The 26,612-nt window shown below is 38.7% G+C and overlaps 1 protein-coding gene across 1 annotated transcript in view; it reads left to right on the top strand.

Annotated features, from left to right (window-relative positions):
* Nucleotides 1-26,612, top strand: part of RYR3 (ryanodine receptor 3) — a 529,369-nt gene that overhangs the window by 431,889 nt on the left and 70,868 nt on the right. Inside the window, exons 75-82 of the mRNA XM_043516837.1 lie at nt 2,873-2,985; nt 9,452-9,548; nt 17,105-17,211; nt 18,211-18,262; nt 19,263-19,319; nt 24,798-24,897; nt 25,098-25,177; nt 25,496-25,572. Of these exons, the coding sequence (XP_043372772.1) occupies nt 2,873-2,985; nt 9,452-9,548; nt 17,105-17,211; nt 18,211-18,262; nt 19,263-19,319; nt 24,798-24,897; nt 25,098-25,177; nt 25,496-25,572 (683 nt within the window). The remainder of the gene's footprint in view (nt 1-2,872; nt 2,986-9,451; nt 9,549-17,104; nt 17,212-18,210; nt 18,263-19,262; nt 19,320-24,797; nt 24,898-25,097; nt 25,178-25,495; nt 25,573-26,612) is intronic.

Here is a 26,612-nt window from a genome sequence, read left to right as displayed (position 1 = left end):
TAATTGTATCCAGTTTGCAAATTAATCCCAATTCAGCAGTCTCTCGGTGGAGTCTGTTTTTGAAGTATTTTTTGTTGAAGAATAACCACTCTTAGGTCTGTAATCGAGTGACCAGAGAGATTGAAGTGTTCTCCGGCTGGTTTTTGAATGTTATAATTCTTGACGTCTGATCTGTGTCCATTTATTCTTTTATGTAGAAACTGTCCAGTTTGACCAATGTACATGACAGAGGGGCATTGCTGGCACATGATGACATATATCACATTGGTAGATGTGCAGGTGAACGAGCCTCTGATAGTGTGGCTGATGTGATTAGGCCCTATGATGGTGTCCCCTGAATAGATATGTGGACACAGTTGGCAACGGGCTTTGTTGCAAGGATAGGTACTTGGTTAGTGGTTCTGTTGTGTGGTGTGTGGTTGCTGGGGAGTATTTGCTTCAGGTTGAGGGGCTGTCTGTAAGCAAGGACTGGCCTGTCTCCCAAGATCTGTGAGAGTGATGGGTCATCCTTCAGGATAGCTTGTAGATCCTTGATGATGCGTTGGAGAGGTTTTAGTTGGGGGCTGAAGGTGATGGCTAGTGGCGTTCTGTTATTTTCTTTGTTGGGCCTGTCTTGTAGTAGGTGACTTCTGGGTACTCTTCTGGCTCTGTCAATCTGTTTCTTCACTTCAGCAGGTGGGTATTGTAGTTGTAAGAATGCTTGATAGAGATCTTGTAGGTGTTTGTCTCTGTCTGAGGGGTTGGAGCAAATGCGGTTATATCGTAGAGCTTGGCTGTAGACAATGGATCGTGTGGTGTGATCTGGGTGAAAGCTGGAGGCATGTAGGTAGGAATAGCGGTCAGTAGGTTTCCGGTATAGGGTGGTGTTTATGTGACCATCGCGTATTAGCACCATAGTGTCCAGGAAGTTGATATCTTGTGTGGACTGGTCCAGGCCGAGGTTGATGGTGGGTATCCGCATAGCCCCACAGTATGCCAACATTTTTATGGCTGACTTAGAACAATATTTCCTCAGCTCTTGTCTCCTAATGCCCCTACTCTACTTGCGCTACATTGATGATATCTTCATCATCTGGACCCATGGAAAAGAAGCCCTTGAGGAATTCCACCATGATTTCAACAATTTCCATCCCACCATCAACCTTGTCCTGGACCAGTACACACAAGAGATCCACTTCTTGGACACTACGGTGCTAACCTATCCTGAAGGATGACCCATCACTCTCACAGATCTTGGGAGACAGGCCAGTCCTTGCTTACAGACAGCCCCCCAACCTGAAGCAAATACTCCCCAGCAACCACACACCACACAACAGAACCACTAACCAAGGAACCTATCCTTGCAACAAAGCCCATTGCCAACTGTGTCCACATATCTATTCAGGGGACACCATCATAGGGCCTAATCATATCAGCCACACTATCAGAGGCTCATTCACCTGCGCATCTATCAATGTGATATATGCCATCATGTGCCAGCAATGCCTCTCTGCCATGTACATTGGTCAAACTGGACAGTCTCTACGTAAAAGAATAAATGGACACAAATCAGACATCAAGAATTATAACGTTCAAAAACCAGTCGGAGAACACTTCAATCTCTCTGGTCACTCACAAAAAAGAAAAGGAGTACTTGTGGCACCTTAGAGACTAACAGATTTATTTGAGCATAAGCTTTCGTGAGCTACAGCTCACTACAGACCTAAGAGTGGCTATTCTTCAACAAAAAATACTTCAAAAACAGACTCCAACGAGAGACTACTGAATTGGAATTAATTTGCAAACTGGATACAATAAATTTAGGCTTGAATAGAGACTGGGAGTGAATGGGTCATTACACAAAGTAAAACTATTTCCCCATGTTATTCCCCCTCCCACCCCCACTGTTCCTCAGACGTTCTTGTCAACTGCTGGAAATGGCCCACCTTGATTATCACCACAAAAGGTTTTCTTCCTCCCCCCCCACACCCCGCTAGTAATAGCCCATCTTAAGTGATCACTCTCCTTACAGTGTGTATGATAAAACTCATTGTTTCGTGTTCTCTGTCTGTGCATATAAATCTCCCCACTGTATTTTCCACTGAATGCATCCAATGAAGTGAGCTGTAACTCACGAAAGCTTATGCTCAAATAAATTTGTTAGTCTCTAAGGTGCCACAAGTACTCCTTTTCTTTTTGCTTAAAACTAAAATGTGTATATTGTAAATTTAAAGTGTCAACTGCTAAACTTTCAAAGTTCTACTTAGAAGAGCAATCAGAACATTTCTATTTGCCCCCGAAAAATTCTATAAACAATCCCCAAGCAATAGTGCAGAAATTCAGCACACAACTTTTTAATTTAAAAAAGTTGCGTGTGCATACATGTAAGATTTTAATATACATATTTTCAAAGTGACTTCCACCTGTTTTCCATTTCTACACATAGGAATACTTTGTATTGGCAATGTCTGCACACTCTTGCATATTCATTCAAATTATATAATTTAAATATAAAAATTCATTTGAACCTGATTTGCGTTCTGCCCATAAAAAAATCTGTCATTTTCATGCAAAAATAATAGTGCAAAAATTGTTTACATGAGTGATGGTGCCTGCAAATTTATTTATTCACAGAAGTCACATTTTGGAAATTTTACCCTTCATCCACATGTGAGATTTGTTGACGTCAATTGGAGTTTTGTATGTAGATTGAGAACTGTATATGGCCCTAAGTAATTACAAAAATGATTTTTATTAGAAAAGCAACATTTCTAAGAAGAAATGAAGCTTTTGTAGTATCCACTAATCAGTTTACTTGCCACTCATGCAATTGAATTTTAACTGAATCTGAAGTGTTTGTACTGCACATATTGATGGAAGCGTTTTCCCATAGGTCGAGCAACCATTAAGATCAAAAAAAGCTGTTTGGCACAAACTCTTGTCAAAACAACGCAAAAGGGCTGTTGTTGCTTGTTTCAGGATGGCACCATTGTACAATCTGCCAAGGTAGGTGCTTTAAAGGTTTATTTATTCATGAATAATTACTGTTGAGCAAGCGCTTCGAGGAAGAGCAGGAATTTCTTAACACTCACACTGCCTTTGAAATCATTAGCAAAGTTTGTTGCTTTGGCAGAGCTTCTATAGTTGGCAGATGCTGTGACTTTCTGATTTTTAATAAGAATAATAAAACCAAAAGAAATGTAAACTTATTTTTGAAAAGATCAGCCCCTAGTGCCTTGGCATGCTTAGAAGGACATGTGCCAGCAATCTCTTTAGAGAGAGATTGTTGATAATATCCATTAAATAGCTATAATAGGTTTTCCCATGTCATTCATTCCTCGTGGTGACCAAATAGGGGCTTTATGCCAAATAACCTACTGGAAAAAACACCACAGGAAGTACGCTACTTCACAAACACCATATTTCAGCTTTTCCCAGTTCTGGTGCAGCCCACTCTTATGTCCCTCACATCATGTCCTGTTACAGTTGCCACAATCTGTTAATCTATTTCTGTCTATTTTCTATCTTCTGTCCTTTTCCACTTTGTTTGGTCTCCTTTATTTATCAATTCGCATCTTCTTCTAATTTCTTCCATTTTTTTACTTGTTATTTTTCACTTTTAGCTATCTTGTTCTGTGGCTTTCCCTCCCTGTTTCCATCCACATGAAGGCTTCATGCTGCCTGCTTTGGGTTATTTCGGCTATGTGGGGGGTGGGTCATGTATATTTTTAAAGCCTATATGAGAGCTGTGGTGATAGAGCCGAGAAATTTTGGCTCATAGACTGCTGGTTGAGTCTGTGGCCCTGCACATGTGAGCTACTCCTGTGTCCAGCTGCATTCAGAGCACGCGGGGGCTGGGACAGAATGTGTGTGCCCTCCTAGGGCCTATCCACTTCTTTGCCCACAGCTGCAAGATCACATTTGTGTTGGGGTGAAAGGACAGATCCACCGCCATGCAATTTTCTTCATTCCTACAGTGGTTTTCTTTCGCTCTGTGCCTTCTACCCAGGCTAGTTTAGGGCCCCCAAAGAGATCCTACCCTCAAAGTTGGGAAACATTGCACTGTTGATAAAACGCAATTTCACCAGTGAGTGTGTGTGCTGGATAAAGTTTGTTTCTTCCCTAAGAGAATAAAGAAATCTTTAAAAGTCAATGTGCTTTGTTCACAGAGTGTTCGCAGAATGGTTAATAAAATGCATTTCATCTACCTCTAAAAAATGCATAATTGAAATATATCTCCATGTTTGGTGTTGGCAGCCTTGTAATTGCACTTATAATAGGGAAAGGAAGTTAGGTTTACCACATTAAGACCAGTGAAAGGTTTATTGTACAGTGAAGAGGACACATCCCATCTCTACAAATGACATGGAGTTCTGTATTCTTAGAGCTTATCTACACTTCCCAGACAACCATGGTACCATCTTACTAGAGAATCTTTCTTGAACACAGTTCTTGCTAGAAAAAAGCTAACATGTCCATAGAGGGAAGAGAAGGGGGGAGACTTAAATATAATGTAAAAACAAAGTAACTAGTTTTGGAGTGGTGGCTAATCCTTTCCAAAGTTCTGAGGATTTAGAAAAGGAGATCACATTTCAGAAGATGTACTACTTGTGGGTACATCTTGACAACCATATTCTGGTCTGATAAATTAGTTTATTTATCCCAGGATATGCTTACAACCTCTAAAAGAAGAAACAGCTAAGTGAAAAAAGAATGGGATATATTATTTTTCCCTGAAAAAAGTCACACCTGCATAGTTTTTGAGATATTGGTAAATGGCCGTGCAGAAGATGGGGATGAAGTGAACCTCTGCATTTTTGCATTTTTATTATCTATTATCTATAACTTACTGAATTCTCTGTACCAGAAAGATTGGGCCTGATTCATTTCAGATTTGCATCATTTTTGTGATTAAGTTAATCCTGATTTTCACTAGTTCTGAGTGGTGAATCTGGCCAAGTACTACTACTTGCAATTTCTAGGGACGACCTTTGATAAAACTGTGCTTTGGTGAGTCAGAATTTTGACATCCACCCCAAAATGGCAAGGTCCTAGAAAAAAAATGGTGGGGCCGGTAGGTGTATTTCCCAATTGCTGTATGCAGAATAAAGCATATAGAGGTTCTAGAAAATTCACAGCATTATGGCAGTGACATAAAGCTGTCATGTCATGATACTAAATACATAAATAATTATCTATCCATCATTTAAATTGAGAGTGGCTTTAAGACATCTCTGAACTCTAGGAAGTTTGTCAAGTTGCATATTATTAGTAATAACAAGTGCAGTGTAACTAAGTCCTTTTGAATCACAATTTTGCATGCAGCTCTTCATATCTGAGTATGTTTTTCCCCAGTTTAGTTTCTGTATTATATTGGGATGAGAGTAAATTCCAAATTTGATAGTAAGACATTAGTTTTAGACACATAAAGCAGAAAGTTGTTAAAAGCAGCAGCCTTTCCAGCATCCTAGAAAATACTAAAGATTCTAGTGTATTATGACCCTTTCTTCTGATCAGCCTCTGGAAGTCTAGATAGTGGTCCACATTCTTTCATGTTAATCTCACATTTGAACCTGATTTTCTTCAGTGGAACATTTGTCTTAATTTAAGATTATCAGTATGTTGTTTCAGAATTTAAAACATCTATTGATGTGCAGCTACTTGTTAAAATAGTACATCTAGAAATCATAAAGAAATTATTTAAGTTTCCCCATAAGATTTCTAGGTGCTTCCTGTTCCGAGAAATGGTTTGAGATACAAAGTAAATAGTAATTGTATTTTTTTAAATATTTTTGTTTCTCAGAAAGTGAACGTTTTCAAAACTCATAAATACTAATTCTCTGTGCTCTTTGTTTGGTAATTAGCTATAGTTTGTACAGTGCTCCGAAGAAGAAAAGTGCCTTTTAAGTAATAAGTATATTTTGTGTGTCATATGAATATATTTAAATATTTATAGTTGATGGTTTAAGGAAATAGTACAAATAAAATAAAATAGTACATCTAGAAATCATAAAGAGATTATTTAAGTTTCCCCATAAGATTTCTAGGTGCTTCCTGTTCCGAGAAATGGTTTGAGATACAAAGTAAATAGTAATTGTATTTTTTTAAATATTTTTGTTTCTCAGAAAGTGAACGTTTTCAAAACTCATAAATACTAATTCTCTGTGCTCTTTGTTTGGTAATTAGCTATAGTTTGTACAGTGCTCCGAAGAAGAAAAGTGCCTTTTAAGTAATAAGTATATTTTGTGTGTCATATGAATATATTTAAATATTTATAGTTGATGGTTTAAGGAAATAGTACAAATAAAATAAAATAAAATAAAATAGTACATCTAGAAATCATAAAGAGATTATTTAAGTTTCCCCATAAGATTTCTAGGTGCTTCCTGTTCCGAGAAATGGTTTGAGATACAAAGTAAATAGTAATTGTATTTTTTTAAATATTTTTGTTTCTCAGAAAGTGAACGTTTTCAAAACTCATAAATACTAATTCTCTGTGCTCTTTGTTTGGTAATTAGCTATAGTTTGTACAGTGCTCCGAAGATGAAAAGTGCCTTTTAAGTAATAAGTATATTTTGTGTGTCATATGAATATATTTAAATATTTATAGTTGATGGTTTAAGGAAATGCACTTTATTTACATTTTTTTTTATTTTTATATACACGTGCATAGAGATACAGCAGAATAGAATGTACATGGCAGTTATTCAAACATAACTTGCAAATGCAGACTACTTTACTGAATTTAACATGTGTCTTTATTGTTAGTTCTTAAATGAAAACCTATATGCTTTTCTTCAGACACAAAATTAGCACTTTCTTCCTGAGCACCTTTCAACGTGTTTGGCTGGAAAAAGTACATGAAAAAACTCAGTATGACAGGCTTATACTCATGTTAACGGTAATGTAACCTGTGGAGAGCCTCTTGTTTATGCGTGCACTTATTCCTTTCCCAGCCATGATATGACGTTGTCATAAAACATGAATTTGTACAATTTTTATAAGGGAGTCTGATTGGTCAGTCTTTGAGGTTTAATGATTAAATGGTACCAATGCTGGCAATAACTCACAGGAGGTTATCCAAATAATAATTTCATTATTGCAAAAAGAAATAGGAAGTGCATAATACTACGTTCCCCAACAAAGAGCATTTTATGTGTGTGTATAAATCAGATATGCCCTCTGCTCTTAACTTATGTATACCGTATTTACGTGATTTTTAGCATCAGTGCATTTAGTGCACTATACCTGTGATAAAAAGAAAAACAAATGAAAAACTCCATGAATTAAATAACCGCTGCTTTACAGGATGCATGGAGTACCTCTAAAAACAAAAACTCCATCTTAAATAGAACAGGGAACATGCAATGTAAAGGCCATATCCAACAGAAGCTTATTTCCAAGACCAGTATTTACTCTGTGAGTTGTCCCAGAGAAATCAGTGGTACTTTAGTATAGTAATTACTGTGTCCAGTGCTATATGCTTATAGGATCGGACACTAGGTTCTTGTGAAAGGCACTTTTAAATATTTTTTCAGTGGATTTTTAAACCAAATGTCTTAGACAACACATCATTATTTATTTAATTTGGAGCTGAAAGAACATAACCTTAGAAAAGATTTATGTTTGTGGAGAAAGGCACTGGTGAATGTCAAGGAGTTTTATGCTGCAGAATACCTGATGTGGTAGATACTTAAATGTTGCTGGATGAATTTTGCTGTCTTAGTGGACCAACACTAAGGTGGGCCAATTCCTCCAATTTTAAGAAGAATTATTCATCAATTTCTGACCATATATTGTGTCCCTTCAATGAATAAAAATGTATGCTTATTTCTATGGCTATATTAAGGCCCCAATCCTGCAACACTTTCACATTACTTAATATATATAAATACTTCAATGGGATTGCTCACATGCATAAAGTTAAACACATTCACAAGTGTTTGCAGAGCCTAAATCTTTACCTAGGTAATTCCATACATATCTACCTTTCAGATGATTTAATAGTTGCACTTAGTGTTGCTTTTCAATTAAAACTAAATTTCCTTTGTCTAGTCAACTGTGCAAGACACCAGAATTATAGCAGTCATTCGGTTGTGAACGGTTATAGTACTATTTCATTTAGACTCTATTTCCACTTGTTCATATAGTAACTTTCTGCAGGGGGAAACAACAAACAAAAACCCCTCCTCTTTTTGGACTAATATTTTCCATATTCTCAACTGAAAAGTGACTTTTTTGTAAAGTTTGACAAAAATCCATTTAAGTATATTAAGTTATGCAAGGTTTAAAAATGCATCTTTCCCACTTTAAAAGGAAATATTGTCACACTTTTTTCCTGAACGTAATTCAGGAAGTGCTAAATTTGAAACTTGGTCTGTAAAAAGTGTTCTTTATGGTGTGTGTCCACAATCTAATTTGAAAATATTTGGTTGAATAAAAAATGAATTAAAAATAACTGATTGAAAAATCACTTCTGTGCATGTCCAGTAGGCACTTAGTTAGTTGGGGTTTTTTTCCCCATTCTTTTTTGTGACATTACCATATATGTTCTCCCCACCTAGGCTTCCTCCTTGATTAGGAACAAGAATTACTTCCCCCAGGCTTCTGTCTTAACTTGAGGAATAAGAAAAAAATGTGGGTTTTAATAAAATACAGATTTTTCTGTATTGGGCTCTGACCACAGTTTATGCTGCATTTTGTAATATGTTGAAATAAACAAGCTAAACTTTGATTTGGAAATCACCTATATCAGATGCCAAGATACAACTGTTATAATGTGAAGTATGGTAAAGAGACTTCTATAACCCAGCCTTACAAAAAATTGTCTCAAGTCAGACAATAGCAGCAATAAGATGTAAAACTCACCCCTTCCTATCCCACTGAGGTAAGAAATGAAGAGCCAAATACAGTACATCTAAATGCTAACGTTTTTAAGCATGGATAATTTTTTTCTCCCTCCTTTTCTCAAAAACATCCAAGGAAATTAAAGAACTTAAAGCAACCATAATTATTGTGTACTTAAAGTTTATTTTTTGCAAAGTGAAGGTTCCTACAGCAATGTTTGCTGGTCAGATTGTACATATTATTTATTTTCTGGTATGCATTTGAAACCTCTTTGGGTAGGAACTATGTCTTCCATGTGTTTGTATAGCACCTAAAACAATGGCATCCCAGTCCTAGTGTGTGTCTATCACAATAATACTAATGAAAACAGATCCATATGCAGGAAAATGTGGTGGCATTGAGAGGTATTTGGTGGGCTCTCTCAATGTACCTCATGTATGCTCAAAAGTCTGAAGAAAAATGTTTTTTCACTGAATGTTTGCTTTAGTTTGCATATTATTTCACTGACCAATCAGAGGATCAAAATTGTACAAAATACATATCCTTACTAATCATTAACCATCTAAGCTATTGTACTATGTTCTGTTTACCCCTCTTGATCTCACTTTCACCCCCCCCCTCCCAGGCACCGTTCTATTAACCTCTTCCTCCATGGTTATCAGAACTATTGGATAGAAACAGAGGAATATTCATTTGAGGAGAAACTAGTTCAAGATTTGGCTGTAAGTACTAAAGTAACTGGGCTTAGTTATCAGTGCTCACTTCAATATATATATATTATATAATATAATATATATATACACATGTATTTAACTTTTGTGTACCATAGTTATATGTTTAAATTTATAAAATAGCAATTCCCATGCTTCAGGGCATAAACTGATCACCTGTTTTGATCAGGAAGAAATTTGCACCAGGGTATAATATTGCACATTTAGGAATATTAAAGGTGGTTTATGCCCTCAACCGAAGTATATGGTGTTGATTACTTTCAGAAATAGAACTGGACTAGATGGACCATTGGTCTGTTTTTGTCAGTATAGCAATTCCTATGTTCCTATGTTTTTAATTATTATTTGTTTGAAGACTTAACATGATTGATGCTTTCCCTTTTTTGAATTTTTGTTGTTACATAATACTTTATTTTAACATTTTAAGCTTTAACGCAAATTAAATTTTGGCATTTTCTTGTTGGTATTCTGTAATGAAATGTAAATATGCATAGCCATATTCAGCAGAAATTCAGCATTCATGTATCGTGGATGTGGAGGATTAGCAAACTTCTGCATCTTGGTGCCTAATCCTGATTCTGAAAGATCTCCATTTCTGTCTTTCTCCTCCATGGAATTCCTAACTCCAGATTTTATGCATTTATCTAATATTTCTAAAATGGCTATCTCCTTGGTGTCTAACGACCATGGAAAAAGAAGATACCACTTCAGTATCTCAAAAGGAGGATATGCTTAAGTCTTAATTCAACATGAGCTAACACTGACATACACAGAAGAAGCCTCATTATACCTTTTAAAAGGCACTGGCATATGGAGAAGGATTTGAATTTTTGGAAAATCATAGGTAACTATCCTGCCTATTGTAGGCCTAGCTTGACATGAATAATTAGACATGGACTCACCAGAGAAGTATTAGGGGGAGACTGGGACCAAATGGAAAAGGAATTCCAGAGAGTGGTATTAAATGGGCTCAATGGGTAGTGATCAACAGCTCGATATCTAGTTAGCAGCCAGTATCAAGAGGAGTGCCCCAGGGGTCTGTCCTGGACCTGGTTTTGTTCAACATCTTTATTAATGATCTGAAAGATGGGATTAATTGCACCCTCAGCAAGTTCGCAGATGACAGTAACCTGGGGAGAGAGGTAGATAAGATGGAGGGTAGCAACAGGGTCCAGAGTGACCTAGCCAAATTGGAGGATTGGGCCAAAAGAAATCTGATGAGGTTCAACAAGGACAAGTGCAGAGTCCTGCCCTTAGAAAGGAAGAATCCTATGCACCGATACTGGCTGGGGACTGACTGACAGTGCTGCAGAAAAGGACCTGGGGATTACAGTGGACAAGAAGCTGGATATGAGTCAGCAGTGTACCCTTGTTGTCAAGAAGGCCAATGGCATATTGGGCTGTATTAGTAGGAGCATTGCCAGCAGATCGAGGGAAGTGATTATTCCCCTCTATTTGGCACTGCTGAGGTCAAACCTGGAGTATGTCCAGTTTTGGTCCTCCCACTACAGAAGGGACAAATTGGAGAGAGTCCAGTGGAGGGCAATGAAAATATTTAGGGGGCTGGGGCACATGACTTATGAGGAGAGGCTGAGGGAACTGGGGTCATTTAGTCTGCAGAAGAGAAGAGTGAGGGGCATTTGATAGCAGCCTTCAACTACCTGAAGGGAGGTTCCAAAGAGGATGTAGCTAATCTGTTCTTATTGTTGGCAGATGACAGAACAAGAAGCAATGGTCTCAAGTTGCAGTAGGGGAGGTCTAGATTGGATATTAGGAAACACTGTTTCACTAGGAGCATGGTTAGGCACTGGAATGGGTTCCTAGGGAAGTGGTGGAATCTCCATCCTTAGAGATTTTTAAGGCCTGGCTTGACAAAGCCTTGGCTGGGATGATTTAGTTGGTGTTGGTCCTGCTTTGAGCAGGGGATTGGACTAGATGACCTCCTGAGGTCTCTTCCAACCCTAATATTCTATGATTCTATGAAAAAGAAAAAACAATGCTTAGCAGAGAAAAGCAGAAGTCTGTTAAATGCAATAAATAAATAAATAGCTGAGCATATCACAGGTCTGTTCAGTGTCATTGCAATTTTGAAAAAATAGGACCCATTGGCAGTCCTGGAAAAAACAATATCTACTTTTGTTATCTGAAGGGGGTGTGGGGGGAACCAAATCAAGGAAGCAATTTCACAAGGATTACTTCTAGTGGCTAAAACTTTACTGATGAAATGTGCCACATTGAGAAAAGAATGCAAAAGTATAAAGAGCAAATCAAAGTTGTAGAGATGAAAACAAACTAAATGGAAAAAATCCCTAAAAAGAGAGAAAATGATGTTTGTTACTTTGGGTTTATGCAAATAGGTTAAAAGCAGCTGTCCTTCAAGGACTGTATTTAGTGAGTGCAGCTTTACAGGCAAAGTGTACTAAGGCCATGTCTACACTTACAAGCTTACAGTTTTCCTGTCAACATAAAGAAAACCAGCTCAGCAAGCTGCAGTAGCTAGGTCAACGGGAGAGCGTCTCACGCTGACATAGCGCTGTTGCACACGAGCATTTATGCCAGCAAAACTTATGTCACTTAGGGGTGTTTTTTCACACCCCAGAGTGACAAAAGTTTTGCCAACATAAGTGCTAGTGTAGGTTTTGGCCTAAGTTAAGAAATAAGTGCAAAAAACATAAAAGGTAAGCTTAGAGACATAGAAAGAATTCAGATGAGATATGTGTCACTTTAAAAGATAAGTAAGTGATTTAAGGAAAAAGAGTGAGGCATTAAAAGGAGGTTTGCACAAATTAACTCTGAAGGGTCAGAGGGAATTAAACTGTTGGGAGTTGTGGAAATGTTAGAGTAAAAATGTTAAAGAAAAGGGAGGTAATAAATTAAAGTGTTAAAGAAGAGAATTCCTGGTTTGATAATAAACCTGATTGTGGCAATATTGGTGCAGTCACAGCAGGTGAAACCCTTAGTAACAAAAAAAATGCAAAGGTAAGGTCAGGTGTTGACAACTACCACCACTGTATACTTTCTTCTCCTCACCCAAAGCCTTTACAGCCATTCTGAAGGAAATGGGCCCTTCCCGATGAATGTGTCTGTAAACAATTAATTGTGCAGTCTGCTTTTAAAAAGTATGACATTAAGTCAATGTGTTCTAATAATACCGTACATAGTATGTGGGGGTACATGCTGTACCAAGTAAAAGCAGCCTTAAATGATATAAAGCAAGAAAACTTGCCTTCTTTTGTCACCACATAAAAGTAAAAAAATTTGTATGAGAGAGATAACATCAGCTGGGGCAGGCTACGAAAATTAATGAGAGTCCAATAGCACAAAGTTAAATGTGAAACCACTGAAACCCATATGGTGTGGAAGAAGTTTGTTTTCCCTCCTCAAATACTGTTGCAATATAATGCACAGTCTGGAAAGCCCCAAACTTGTACTGCTGTTTGCACCTGGGGCACACTTACATGTGCAGGTATAATGTTTTACAGACAAAGTTGCTGGCATGTGGGTTCACTCCTCAGGAACAGTCTCCAAATTACACAGTACAGATTATATGCTGGAACACTGGTAAAGTAAAAACTGCCTATGCTGGTAATAGCAAATATTGTGTGGTGGCTGAAGAGGACCACTATAGACCCAGGGAATGTTATTTTAATTGGCCTATGTTCTGTTTCACATCTAAAATTCCTGAGGTAATAAATTTTGTACCAGTTTTTATAATGTAATTAAAATAAAAGCAAAATTAACATTACAGAAAGATGTTTTAATGGCCGAGAAAGCTTATAATATAGAATTACACCATGGTGGACTATACCGGACAAGGTGAGCTTGCATCCCCTGGTTTCTACTTTGAGCCTCATATTAATTGTGGTTCTAATTATTACAACTACTCTGGTCTTGGAAATGTGTTGCTCCGTTGTGAACTTAAAAAAGAAACCATAGAAACATAATGCAAATGAAATGAATGCTAATGTGAAAAAGCAAAACAAAAGCAGTGAAATGTAGGTCTAAATTCATGAGTAATTAAACATGGGTAAGGCCACATTTCTTGGGAGACAGGATTAGGGAGGTAAATGGAACCGTAGGCTGGAAATAGAATGTCTGTGCCAGCTAAGATAGGTAAATGGGTCAGTAAGCTAAGAGACAGAATGTTTGTATTAGCTCAGATAAGGGGGAAACACCCAGGGAACCATTTACCAGGGCCAGCTCTAGGCACCAGCAAAGCAAGCATGTGCTTGGGGTGGCACTTTTCCACAGCGGTTTCGTGTGGCAAGCCTGAGAGGGAGGGGGGAGAAGCGGAGCGGAGGTGAGTTAGGGCGGGGCGGGGGAAGCAGACACAGGGAGGGCCGTAGGAAGTAATCCAGGGGGTGGGCAGAGGAATCGCTCCCCGTCCCAGCTCACCTCCAGTCCACCGCTGCCTCCTCCCACAAGCACACCGCCGCTGCTCCGCTTCTCCCCCCTCCCTCCCAGATGCAGCAAGCCTGGGAGGGAGAGGTGGGAGGGGAAATGCGGTGTGCCCGGGGGAGGAGGTGGGGCCAGGGATTTGGGGAAGCAGTTGGAATGGGGCAGGGAAGGGGCAGAGTTGGGCTGGGGGCAGGCAGGTGCAAAAAAAAGGGCAGTGGGTGGCTGGCAAAAAACCTAGAGCCGGCCCTGCCGTTTACAATGGACTAGATAAATCTGAAATGTAAGAGGAGGTAAATATAAGAGCATGCTATACAAGGATTGGTTCCTACAAAGTAACCAAGCCAAACCCAGAGTGTCTGATGCAATGCATAGTAAATGCAATGTAATGTATAAATGTATATAAAGAAAGAGGTTTTCTGTGTAAATTTGGATATGTATTATGCTCTTAACCCACCTCCTATGCAGGCTGTAACCAATACAATGTGAGCAGGGCAGCTACCCAGGGCACAAAACTTCTGTGGTGGAAAAAGGGGTTGGAGAAACACCAAAAAAAACCCTGACGGGAGTGCAAGTGTAACCCACACACCTTCTGGGTGTGGTGTTCTGTCCCCTCTAATGGCACTGAGATCACTTAGAGTTAAATGAGTCTGCTCTACAGCCTTAGCTAACAGCCAGTTGGCTTTTAGCTCATGTGGTAGAGGCTCATACGCCAAGCTCCAGAGCTCCCCAATTTGATTCTGCCCGCCGACAACCTGGGTGTTTGCTCACTTCGGGTGCTAAAATGTCTAGTTGCAGTTCTGCTCCTACTCTTCAGTCGAATCAATGTAGTGTACCTTTGCTGTGTGCCAAATAAAAATAACTGAGTGACAAAATCTAGAGTCAAACTGAGTTCTTGGAAAGCTGAGTAGAAAGAGATCTCGGAGGTAATCCCAACACCTATGACAACCATAGTCAGATTCTTTGTTCACTTTTTAAAAATAGTGGCAGGAGCCCTTTTGACTAGACAAGGATTCCCATTCAAGATTTGACCCATGTCATGACAGTACAGTTCTCCTGTATTTGGTCTTCATTGTGTTGTACTAGTTTCTTTCCTTCCCATTAACTCACTTGCTGCCATGGCTTTTCATTCTCACAGATTTGCTTGAGAAAAGTAAGGCAACCTCAGTATTGTACCTTTTCTTTCATGTTTTCTACTTCATAGTAAATTTTCAGTTGTAAGTAAACAAAAATTACTAAAAAGATCATACTGTTTACAAACCTATCACCATTTTAATTAATTACATGGGAGCAAATTGCTACCTGTAAGAGGTGAATATTTCCATGTCATAGCAGTGGCAGGATCAACAGGTCCACCCTGTGGAATTTGCAAACACTGCAAAATGTTCCTCTATGAAAAAGATTTTCCACCATTGGAATGTCATTCACAGTACTGACATCTCCTTACACTGTAAACTGCTACCAACCCCAAAAGACACCCACTCAAAAAACAAAACAAAAAAAACCCCTATCCCTCTGAGAGTTTTTTACCTCAAAAATTGCCAAAAACTCTATGGATTCTATTAGACTTCACAATTGCTATTGTTTTTACTTGGAGGATGTTCATATATTACAATGATGGAAACCTCAAAATAGGCAGACACCTACAGTTAAGGATGAGTATCTGTTTTCACGCTAAGATTTCATTTTCAGTTGCTCATAACTTTCTAAAAACTGTCACCTTTTGGGCTGATGTTTCATGTGCTTGGTCTCTGCTTAAAGATGAATTTTATTAAAACTTTGAGCTAAAGTGGTTCAGCCAGCTTTTGCGTCAGAGGAAAGACAGAAAGCAAATGTCTTTATTTGGGGGAAAAACAACAAAAAACTCCTGAGATTTTTGTCTAGCTTAATGATAAATTGGCTTAGGATAGAAGGAAGATATTTGAGATGGTTATAGCCCCCCTTAAAGAGAGTGACATTGATTCTTCAAGAGAAAAATAGTTTTGATTTGATCAAGTTCAGAGTGTTCATTGCTTATTTGTAGTAAATCTGGCACAACATTAACATTGAGCATGTAATGTATGCAGGTAAATAAAGAGGGCTGTGTGGCATAAGTATGCATGGCTAACTTGCGTCTGGAGAAAAAAATTAGTGAAAATAAGCAATACATTTGATGGGTCTTCTCAGGAACCTTTCTGTCATTACTGCACAGCTTGTTAAGTACATCTACATACCTCCTAGTCTGTGTCAACATTTATGGTGGCAGGTAAAGTACAGGCCCTATATATGTAGTTACATGCTGCAGTAAAAGAAAGGCTGCATCCACATTTGCCATTCCCACCATCCTTCGGGACTGTCTACCACACTACAGGCCTGATAAAGTTTCTCACCCAGTGAGACAGGGTGGGTGACATTCTATAAGTCCTACTCAGGAATATCAAAACAGTCTATATCAGGGGTTCTCAAACTGGGGGTTGGGACCCCTCAGGGGCTGCGAGGTTATTACATGGGGGGTTGTGAGCTGTCAGCCTCCACCCCAAACCCCGCTTTGCATCCAGTATTTATAATGGTGTTAAATATATAAAAAAGTGTTTTTAATTTATAAGGGGATTCGCACTCAGAGGCTTGCTATTTGAAAAGGGTCACCAATGCAAAAGTTTGAGAACCACATGTAAGGTTAACAGATGTCTCACTGATCTTATGACTCAAGATTAGTGATGTATAAAAATATCACGGTAAAGTCTTCACTCCCTTGACAATTCTCTACAGGAGGCATCTGTGTATATTAGTAAAAATGGTTCCATTTCCTAGCTGATTTTCCTGCTGAATAACTCAGCTGGGCCTTTCATTCATCTTTGGTGGCACAGAAGCCTACATATTAATTTCTGCTGAATAAGGTTTGTAGCTGTCTAAATCAATACATTGTAAATGAGAAACTTTAACTTTGCTATCAAATAAGAGTAACAGAATCAGGTATTGTAAATGTTTAATAGTCATACAAAATAACATGTTTCTGATGTTGTAAACTGCTGAATATCATGAATATTGGCAAAAGAATTTAAATTAAACAAAATAAAATTATAATGTTTTTGACTAAGTTCAATTTTCTCTGTATTAATTTGTTGTTTTTGATGCTTTATTTATAAAATATTTAAATGTAAATCTTTGTACAGACACCTCCAAAAAAAGATGAGGAGGAGGTGGAAGAGACTGAAAAACACCCTGATCCACTTCATCAAATTATCCTCCATTTCAGTCGCAGTGCTCTCACTGAGAGAAGGTAAGTAGAACCACATTCAAAATTACACAGTACCAATCTACACAGTCCAATTTTCAATTAACTAATTATAGAATTACCCCATAAAAGTAAATTCATTGTCCAAACAGAAGTAAAATCATACATTACTGAATCAGTAACAGATATTTTCATTACAAAAGTGATTTAGTACCAATGCAATTCAGTATTGTAGAGGATGAGGAGTGTTCTGGCTCTTCTTTTCCGCTTTCTATTTTCCCTTATGTATTTATTTTTCATGTTTAACCTCTATATAAACTTTATATTAGCACAAATTTTAACACTTTTTTTGGGTCAAAGGGGAAGAGGCATATATAAAACGTAGCGAATATGTAACACAGACTTTGCAAAGCTCAATTTCTCAGAGACATATGAGCCCAAACTAGTAATTATTGCCTGCTGCCAGGATGATCCCACTGCTGTTTGGTACTAATATACAAATGTTCATATTATTAGCAGGTTTTCATCACACTTCATGCAATATGTGGGAAATGGTTCAAAATACCACCGGTGGGAGAGAGATTTCCTGTTAATGCCAGTTTCTGCCTTATTTGAAATTAGACCACTAGTAGAAGAACAAATTACAGACAAGCAAAGCATCCCTCCACTGTTTTGCAGATTCTTCCCTATGTTTTTTGAATATATAATCTATAATCTTATCACAGATAATCATTAGATAACGAGAACAGCTATAACTGTTATCTCCAGCCCGCTTTTCCAGACATGTCAGCACTGCCTGTTAATCAGCAGTAAAATACATAACTATCTTACTCTCCTGCACATACATATGAATAAATATGTTTTAACAAAGAATTTCACATGGACTGAGAGATTAGGAGATATGACTACAACATGGTTTGCAGATAATGAAGTGTATACTTTCCCCTTAATGAAAATGAAACCTGCATTCTGGCAGCATTATAAGAACCTCAGATGTTAAACCCACATAATAAGCATTTTGAATTACATTTTTTCTCCTTACAGCAAACTAGATGATGATCCTTTGTACACTGCCTATTCAGCCATGATGGCCAAGGTAAATATTTAATTTCAAACCCTATTCCCAGTCCCACACATGCACCTCCAATTTATTTGTGTGTACTCTAGCTATATTTATATGGAAACATTGAATCAAGTTCTTCCCTGAGTTACACACTCCCACGGGGTTGAATTTAATTAATTGGATTAGGACAGGTGTAACTGATCACAGAATTTAGCCCATTGTTAGGGCCCAGACAAGGGACTTTTTGTACTACAAAAATTTATAATTTTGCCACTTCTGCTACACTGTCTTAAACAGAAAATGATTTAATGCATTAAAATAAAATTTTTGAGACCCTATTCAGGCAAAACTACCATTGACTTCAATGTGAATTTACCTAGAATATGGACAAAGGCAGGACTTAATATTTGCTCCTTAACAATATCTTTATTATTATGAAATAGATCATAGAAAATCAGCATGCTTTAATCCCTGGATGGTATTAATGTTTGTCAATCAGTACTTACAGCATGACAGACACAAATCAATAAAAATCAATATTCATAATAGATCAAATGTAATTACAACTTCATCTGAGAAAAAAAATGAGATCAAAAGCAAATACCATAGATAAATATACTGAGTTATGACAAAAAAAACACAACCTGAAATAGTAGCTTCATTTTATTTGTTGGATTTTTGTATGTGTGGGCAAATACTTTAAGGCACTCTCAGCCTAGAGGAATATCAATTTCTTAGCATTCAGGATCACAAGTGTTAAACATTATAAATATATATATTTTAAATGCTCTGTCTACTGATGGCTTTTCCCTCTCTAAATCTCTTAGCTAGCTGCATTGTCAGTAGTAAGTAAAGTTGCAGTATTTACACAGAGTAGGTTTTAATATGCTTAATTTACTGCTTATGCCTGTAATAGTTTTAGAAAGTTTCTGTTAATTGCTTTTTGCTTACTCAGCACAAATTGTAATAGAAATAACCACTATTTGTTTTGAACTGAGTAAAAATTTGCAATTTCTCGTTCTAATGTAAAAAGAGCTGTCAAAGTGAAGAAGAGGAAGAAGAGGACGAAGAAAAAGAGAAGACATTTGAGGTGAGAGTTTAAACTACCTTTCCACACTGAGTGAAAGCACAGAACATCATTTTAACAGGAGCCTGATAGGAGATGTGCAATGACAATAGCCATGTGGAGGATGTGGAGGAGCTTTGCTACTTTATTTATATAATAGCAGATCAATGTATTAACACAAATTTCTGGAACCAGAAAAGCTATAGAATAGGATGGCAAACTGTCTGCATCAAGCTCAAATTTCTAATCCATTACCCTTAAGGCTTTGCCTGAATCTGCTCCTGCCTATTTTTAGGCTTGGAAAGATTAGATTTTTATCTGTAAATATCAGTAAACATCAAGTTACACGTACAAACTGATGAAAAAAATATTTTCATTCAAATAACAGAGATTTACTGCCTGAGAACTTAATAGAGTTTGATTTTAGAATATTTACTTTGTCTATTTTGACAGTTTGTGTTTCAATGGTTATAAAGTTTTAATATTTTGAAACTCATTGTCTACTGTCAGATTTCTGTCTGTCTGATTTTCCCCATAGTTTCCTGCAACTGTGAAAATGTAAATAGATAAAAATTGAAAAAATACCAAAAATAAACATTGTAATCAATCAAAATTATTTAAAAAAAAAATTCTGCCAGCTGAGCTATATTTTGTTTTGATTTCTTATTTCCCCTTCTTTTGACTCGGCTCTACCTCACATCTCAACACTCCCTTAGTTTCCTTCTGCCACTGTCATCTTTTTGCCATCTTCTATGCTGCCCCTAATACCTGGAGTGGTTTAATCTCTTGGAGCATCATGCAACCATCCTTATTTCATTAATCTTTCTATCAAATACATTTATTCTACATAGTTTATCAGTTAATCTAGCAATGAAAGGAGCATTCATGGCTATTATCATGCACATGGAGACATGGCTTCATGCATTAGGGTTCCCTAGGGAGGTCCAGAATACCATTGAGGACTTCCCCTTCGATGAATCACACTTCTTCAACTTCTTTTCAATGGACAAGTCTCTCCATAAAGGATTCCAGTGCTACCCTCCATTCACTGGGGAGATACATGCCTGCCCCAAGAGGAAGTTTCACTGCCCATCAGTGAAATCTAGATATGTGGCTCAGCAGTTTTTCCACCAGAGTCCCTATGGACCATCACATAAGAGACAGGGGGTTCAAAAGTCCACTTCCCTACACCATCTGTAACAGACTGAACACCTCAATCTCAGCCCCTGGCTCAAAGTTATTATTGACAAGATCTTAAGAGCTGCAAAACACTAAGCCCAACACCTCAACCCCCTCACACCATTTGGGGGTCATTTAGCACTCTTTTTAAACACCTGGAGTGCAGTAACAATGGACAAGTGGGTGCTGAACATCATCCACTTTGGCTAAACAATAGAGTTTGCATCCCTACCTCCTCCAAAAAACCCATCCCCACTTGCCTTTGGGGACCATTCTTATGAGAGTATTCTCAAACAAGAGGTGACAGTGCAGCAACAAGCAATAAAATACATCCCTCCTCAATACCAGGAGAGGGTTTTACTCTACCTGCTTCCTGATACCCAAAAAAGAAGGGTGGTTGGAGACCAGTCCTCGACCTCTGCCATCTCAACCACTTCATTCACAAACTCAGATTTCACATGCTCACATTGACAGCTATAATTCCATCTTTAGAAAAGGGCATGCTGTTCATGGCTCTCAATATGAAGAACAACTATTTTCATGTAGACATTCATCCTGCCTACAAATGCTTTCTTAGATTTGTGGTAGGCTCCGACCATTTTCAGCACCAAGTACCCTCCTTCAGAATAGCAACCGCAGAGTCTTTACCAAGATATTCTCAGTAGTAGCAGCCCACATCAGACATCGTGATCTCAATGACTGGCTCATTGTTGCCAAGTCCTGCCAGGAAGCCTATGCATCCCCTTCCATGATGCTACAGCTCCTCTCTTCATTGGGAGTCAGCATGAATGTTAAAAAAAATCTGTTCTCACCCCCACAAATCTCTGGACTTCATCGGGGCAACTTTATAGTCTGTCACCGCAAGACTGTACCTGCCCAAGGACAGATTCCAGACCATGAACAATAACATAGCTCATGTCACAAGCAACCTTTGAATACCCATCAAGACATATCTGCTCCTCTTAGGTTATATGGGTTTGTGCACCTACATCATCCCTTCACAGGACTCTACCTTCATTGCCTTCAAACTTGGTTGTGGTCAGTATAGTCTCCAAGCTGTCATTCCTTGAACCTCATAGTGATAGTTCCGGCCAAGGTATTGTCTTCACTGCTGTTGTGGACAAATCCTCATTGGATATGCATGGGCATCCCTTTTCCTCCTTCCTAGCTGGCCAGGACCATTATTACGGACGCATCCCTATTAGACTGGGGAGCCCACATGAACAGCCCCACAGCACAATGTGCCTGAACATCTTGAGAATCCAGGGTGCATGTGAATATCCTGAAGTTTTAAACCATCCAGAAGCCATGTGAGTCCTTTCTTCTGTTCATCTGCACTTACCATGTCCTTACCATGTCAGAAAACACTATGACTGTCTTCTACATCAACAAGCAGTGGGGAGCAAGATCCGCCTTCCTATGTGCAGAAGCAGTCAGTCTCTGGAACTGGTGTATCAGCAATCAAATCACCCTATCGGCAACCTACCTTCAAGGGAAGCAACATATCTGCTAAGGGAATCTGCAAGCACATTTTACAACTGATCACAAGAGGGAGCTCCACGACTCAGTACTGCATGGTATTTTCACTCAATGGAGGACCTCAACCAGGGCAGGGATCTGTTCAGCTTTCAAGCGAACAATAAATGCACCACATATTGCTCCAGAGGAGAACTAGGTCACCATTCCCAGGGTGACACTCTTCTTCTTCCTTGATTGGACTGCTCCTGCCACAAGTTTTACACACAATCCGGCAGGACAGAGCATGGGGCATCCTAATCGCCCCCTTCTGGCCCCAACAGTTCTGGTTTCCCAAGAGCCTATGGATATCATCCTGACCACCAATCATCCTACCAACATTCCCTGAGCTCCTGACCCAGTGGGAACAGCAAGATCAAGCACCTCAATCTGTGTCCACTCCACTTCAGGGCTTGGTGTTTGGATAGGCATCATCCTTAGAACATTCATGCTCCACATCCATTTGAGACATCCTCTGTAACAGTAGAAAGAACTCTACTACAAAATGTTACCTAGCTAAATGGAAGCGCTCCTCTTCTTGAGCACTCCAAAGAGGCATTCTCCCAGAGACGACAAATATTTCCCTCATCTTGGACTATATCCTATCTTTGAAAACATTAAGTTTGTCCATCAGCTCCTTGCAAGACCACTTGGTGGTGGTCAGCACATACCATCCAACTTCTCAGGGCTACTCACTCTTTGCAAATCCACTGACCAATAGATTCTGGAAAGGCCTAATAAAAACCTTCCCACCTACTCAGAAGCCTACTCTCCAGTGGCACGTGAATCTTGTTCTTTCAGTACTCCCAAGTCATCCTCCTCCCTTGTTTTGAGCCTTTGGCTACTTGCTCCATGTCCCTCCTTTCTATAAGGTCACTTTCCTTGTAGTCATCAACTCAGAAAGAAGCATTGGTGAACTTGGAGCAATGATGGCAGATCCTCCATACAATATATTCCTTAAGGATACATTTATTAATGTCTACACTCCAAATTCACCTGTTAAGTAGTTTAGGAATTTCAGGTTAACCAATCCATTCACTTACTTGTGTTCTTCCCAAAACCACATGCTTCCACAGAGAAACAAAGACTCCACTTCCTAAATATTTAGCAAGCCTTGGCTTTTTATGTGCAGAGAACAAAACCAACCAAGAAATCTCTGAGATTGTTGCTATAGTAGAAAGTCAGAGAGCACAGCATCTTCACCCAGAGAATCTTCAAATGGATCTCTGGCTGCATTCTACTCTGCTCTCAGCTTTTAAATCTCTCACCCCCCATGGGGTAAGAGCTCATTCTACCCGCAACAAGCAACAACTATGGCATCTCTTCAGGAAGATACCCCTCCTGGACATCTGAAAAGCAGCCACATGGGGCTCCAATCACACATTTGCAAGACATATGTAATGTCTGGCGCAGGACTCTTCTGTTGATGCCTCCTTTGGGATGGCAGTATTCTGCTCAGCCCTACTGTCTACTTAGGTACTGCTTGTCACTTACCCAAAGTGGAATACAATAGGGACCATCACTTGAAGAAGAGGAGGTTACTTACCTGTAACTGGAGGTTCTTTGAGATGTGTGGTCCATATCTGTATTCCGCTACCTGCCCTTTTTCCCCTCTGGTGCATATGCGTAACCCACAGTGGAATACAGATAGGGACCACACATCTCAAAGAACCTCCAGTTCATAAGTACCCTTCTCATTTGGAAATTCTGCTTGGTGGTTGTTGTTAATTATTTGTAGTATGATAGTGACTGGAGGCCCCCACTGTAATCATAACCCCGTTGTGCTAAGTATTGTATAAATGCATAGTACGAGAGACTATCAGAGTCAGGAATAGAACCCAGATTGCCAGATTCAGTGCAGTGTAGTTCCCTATCCACTAGACCACACTGCCTCTCTAATACTCTTCAAATCATATAATTCACTTATAGCAATTTGCATATAATTGTTGAATCAAAATGTAATAGTATACCAATCAGTCAGGTTTTATTGCTTTAACCAACATTATAACTGGTTTGAATATTAGTTATGTACTCAGTGGAGATACCTAACAAATAAACACAAGTAGATTGAAATAGAAGTACTCAGTACAAATAAATCACAAAAATACATAATAATTTGGATCACAAAAACTGCTCCATTAAAGAGATTTGAACATGCAGACTACAGGCAGGACTAGCAGCAATATGAGGGGAAGAACTGGTTTAGGAAGTGGCATCCAGGAATGGTAAAGATTCTGCAGGAAGAGGGAAGTGATTTTAATCAGATATTTCCCAACCTTTAACGAAGTTCACATGTATCTTAGGGGCTGAGAAAGCATAAAGGTCAGTTCTTATTTCTCTTTAGAATCATAGAAGATTAGGGTTCGAAGAGACCTCAGGAGGTCATCTAGTCCAACCTCCTTCTCAAAGCCCACTTCTAATTTTGATGATCACATCTGGCACAAGCACACAGATCTATAGTCAACTAAATCCATCCTTCAGATTCTAACAATGTTGCCTATTTTAAATTTTCTTGTTGCTGAATACTTTCCACCCTCTTGTAGAGGAGATGTTCAGGTGAGGAACAGATGACTTAAGGAACAGAAGGTTTAAAGAGTAAAAGCACTGTGTATAACCAACAGTCTTTTAAAAGATGGAGCAGTTTGAGAGAGAAGCCTTTCTTCTGGCCACCTGGTGCATTATGGATCAGATTTTGTGGGCCAGCCAAGCTCTGCCTGAGTGCAGCTCATCTGACTCTATAGCTGTACTTGTCATACAGTATGTACATGCAAATAGTGCATTCATTGTGGTGTTTGTTTCCAAACTCAGGAGAAAGAAATGGAAAAGCAGAAAACTCTTTATCAGCAAGCTCGTCTGCATGATCGTGGAGCTGCTGAGATGGTTCTTCAGATGATTAGTGCAAGCAAAGGTAAATTTCTGTGAAGTATTTAAATTATGTTAAACCTATATGCAATTATATAAATATATCAGCTTACTAAATGCATGGTATATAATAAATCAAAATTAAATTCACATTATGAACTACATTAGGTATACTCTCTGTTCTGTTTTCCGATATAATCAGTTATGTTAACACAGATTTTAATTGTTATATGATTGTTTTGACAGGTGAACTGGGCCCCATGGTTATTGAAACGTTAAAACTTGGCATTGCCATTCTAAATGCTGGTAATACCTTAGTTCAGCAGGTAACAATATTAAACTTTTACAAGCCTTCTCTTTGTAAAGGGAGCATATTATTTTGAGAATTTTAGTTTATTACTACTGTTCTTATGCTAGGAGGAGTTTGGTTAATTTTAGATTAGATGACAAAAAATGTGGGGGGTAATATTCTGGTTGATTGAACAGTTAACTGCACATTAACATAATAAAGGCTAGAGCAAACTACATTTTAATAAGAGCAATAATCAAATATATTGCTGGCCAATTTTGTCAATATGACAATGATAATTTGGCAAATTGTCAAATTATGATGATTTTTATACCTAAATCTCTCTCTCCTGTAGAAAATGTTAGACTACCTTAAAGAGAAGAAGGATGCTGGATTTTTTCAGAGTCTCTCTGGCTTAATGCAATCTTGCAGGTAAAAGCACAAACCATGTTGTTACAGCTTTAGTAGCATCTAGGTTGGTGGCTAATTGCTCAGAGTTGGTGCAGAGTTTGGATTACAGCAGTCGACAACTGAGCTGGGAATTGATCTAGAGGGAATTGTATTTGTGGATCTTAGACACTTAAGAAGAGTAAGTTCATCTGTGAAATATTCTTCCAAGGGAAAATAAAGCGTAGGCTGACCTTGTACTTCTCAGCAAGCACACATAAGAGTAATACAGCATTTGGTAGGTTTTAGCTCAGTGATGATTTGCAATGACAGTAGTGCCTGTTGCCCATGTGTGTCTTTCTGGGCAACAGTAAAAACAAAGTTCACTTGAAGACAGACCATAAAATGTAAAGGACACTGGAAACAATATGCTAGTGTTTCACTTTTTGGTTTTAGTAATATCCTGTGAATAAAAACAGGTACGTGTGTCACTGTGAAACTAAATGAACTGCACTAGCTAAAAAACTTAAAATGTATTCAGATTATAGAAATAAAATTATTTCACCAGTGTACTGAGAGAGTTACCAACTTCTGTTCTGGGAAATGATCTTTCCTGTATTAGCAATAGAAAATTATTCCTTAGGGAATTCTGCACCACTGCACATGTACAGAATTTATGTCCCCCACAGATTTCTTTGCTTCCCCACAAAAAAATGACTTTTTGATGGGGAAGCAAAGGGAAGCCATAAGAGCGGTCTGCGACCCTTTTCAGCAGTCTGTTTCGGGTGCCCAGTGCATCCAACAGAAAGGTAAATCACTGTGGGGCAAGGAGCAGGACTGGGGAAGACCCAGCTGGTGGCTCCAATCCTGTAGCAGGCTTAGTTGCTAGTCCCGGCCGGTCTGTGGAGGACAGGACTTCCTCTTCCCCTGCATGGCATCCAGGGCCAGAACACACCCAGATATCTCCTCAGCTGCAGGAAGCTCTGCAAATCTTCCCCCTCTCCTCCCCGCTTCCTGCACCTATCACTTCTCAGCTGCAGGGAAGGTATCCCTGTACAGGGAGTTGCTCCCCCATCCTCCCAACC

The sequence above is a fragment of the Dermochelys coriacea genome, chromosome 6 (genome assembly GCF_009764565.3).
Source record: "Dermochelys coriacea isolate rDerCor1 chromosome 6, rDerCor1.pri.v4, whole genome shotgun sequence".
NCBI lineage: Eukaryota > Metazoa > Chordata > Testudines > Dermochelyidae > Dermochelys > Dermochelys coriacea.
Note: the sequence above shows the minus strand (reverse complement) of the source record. Positions and strands in the feature narration are given on the sequence as shown.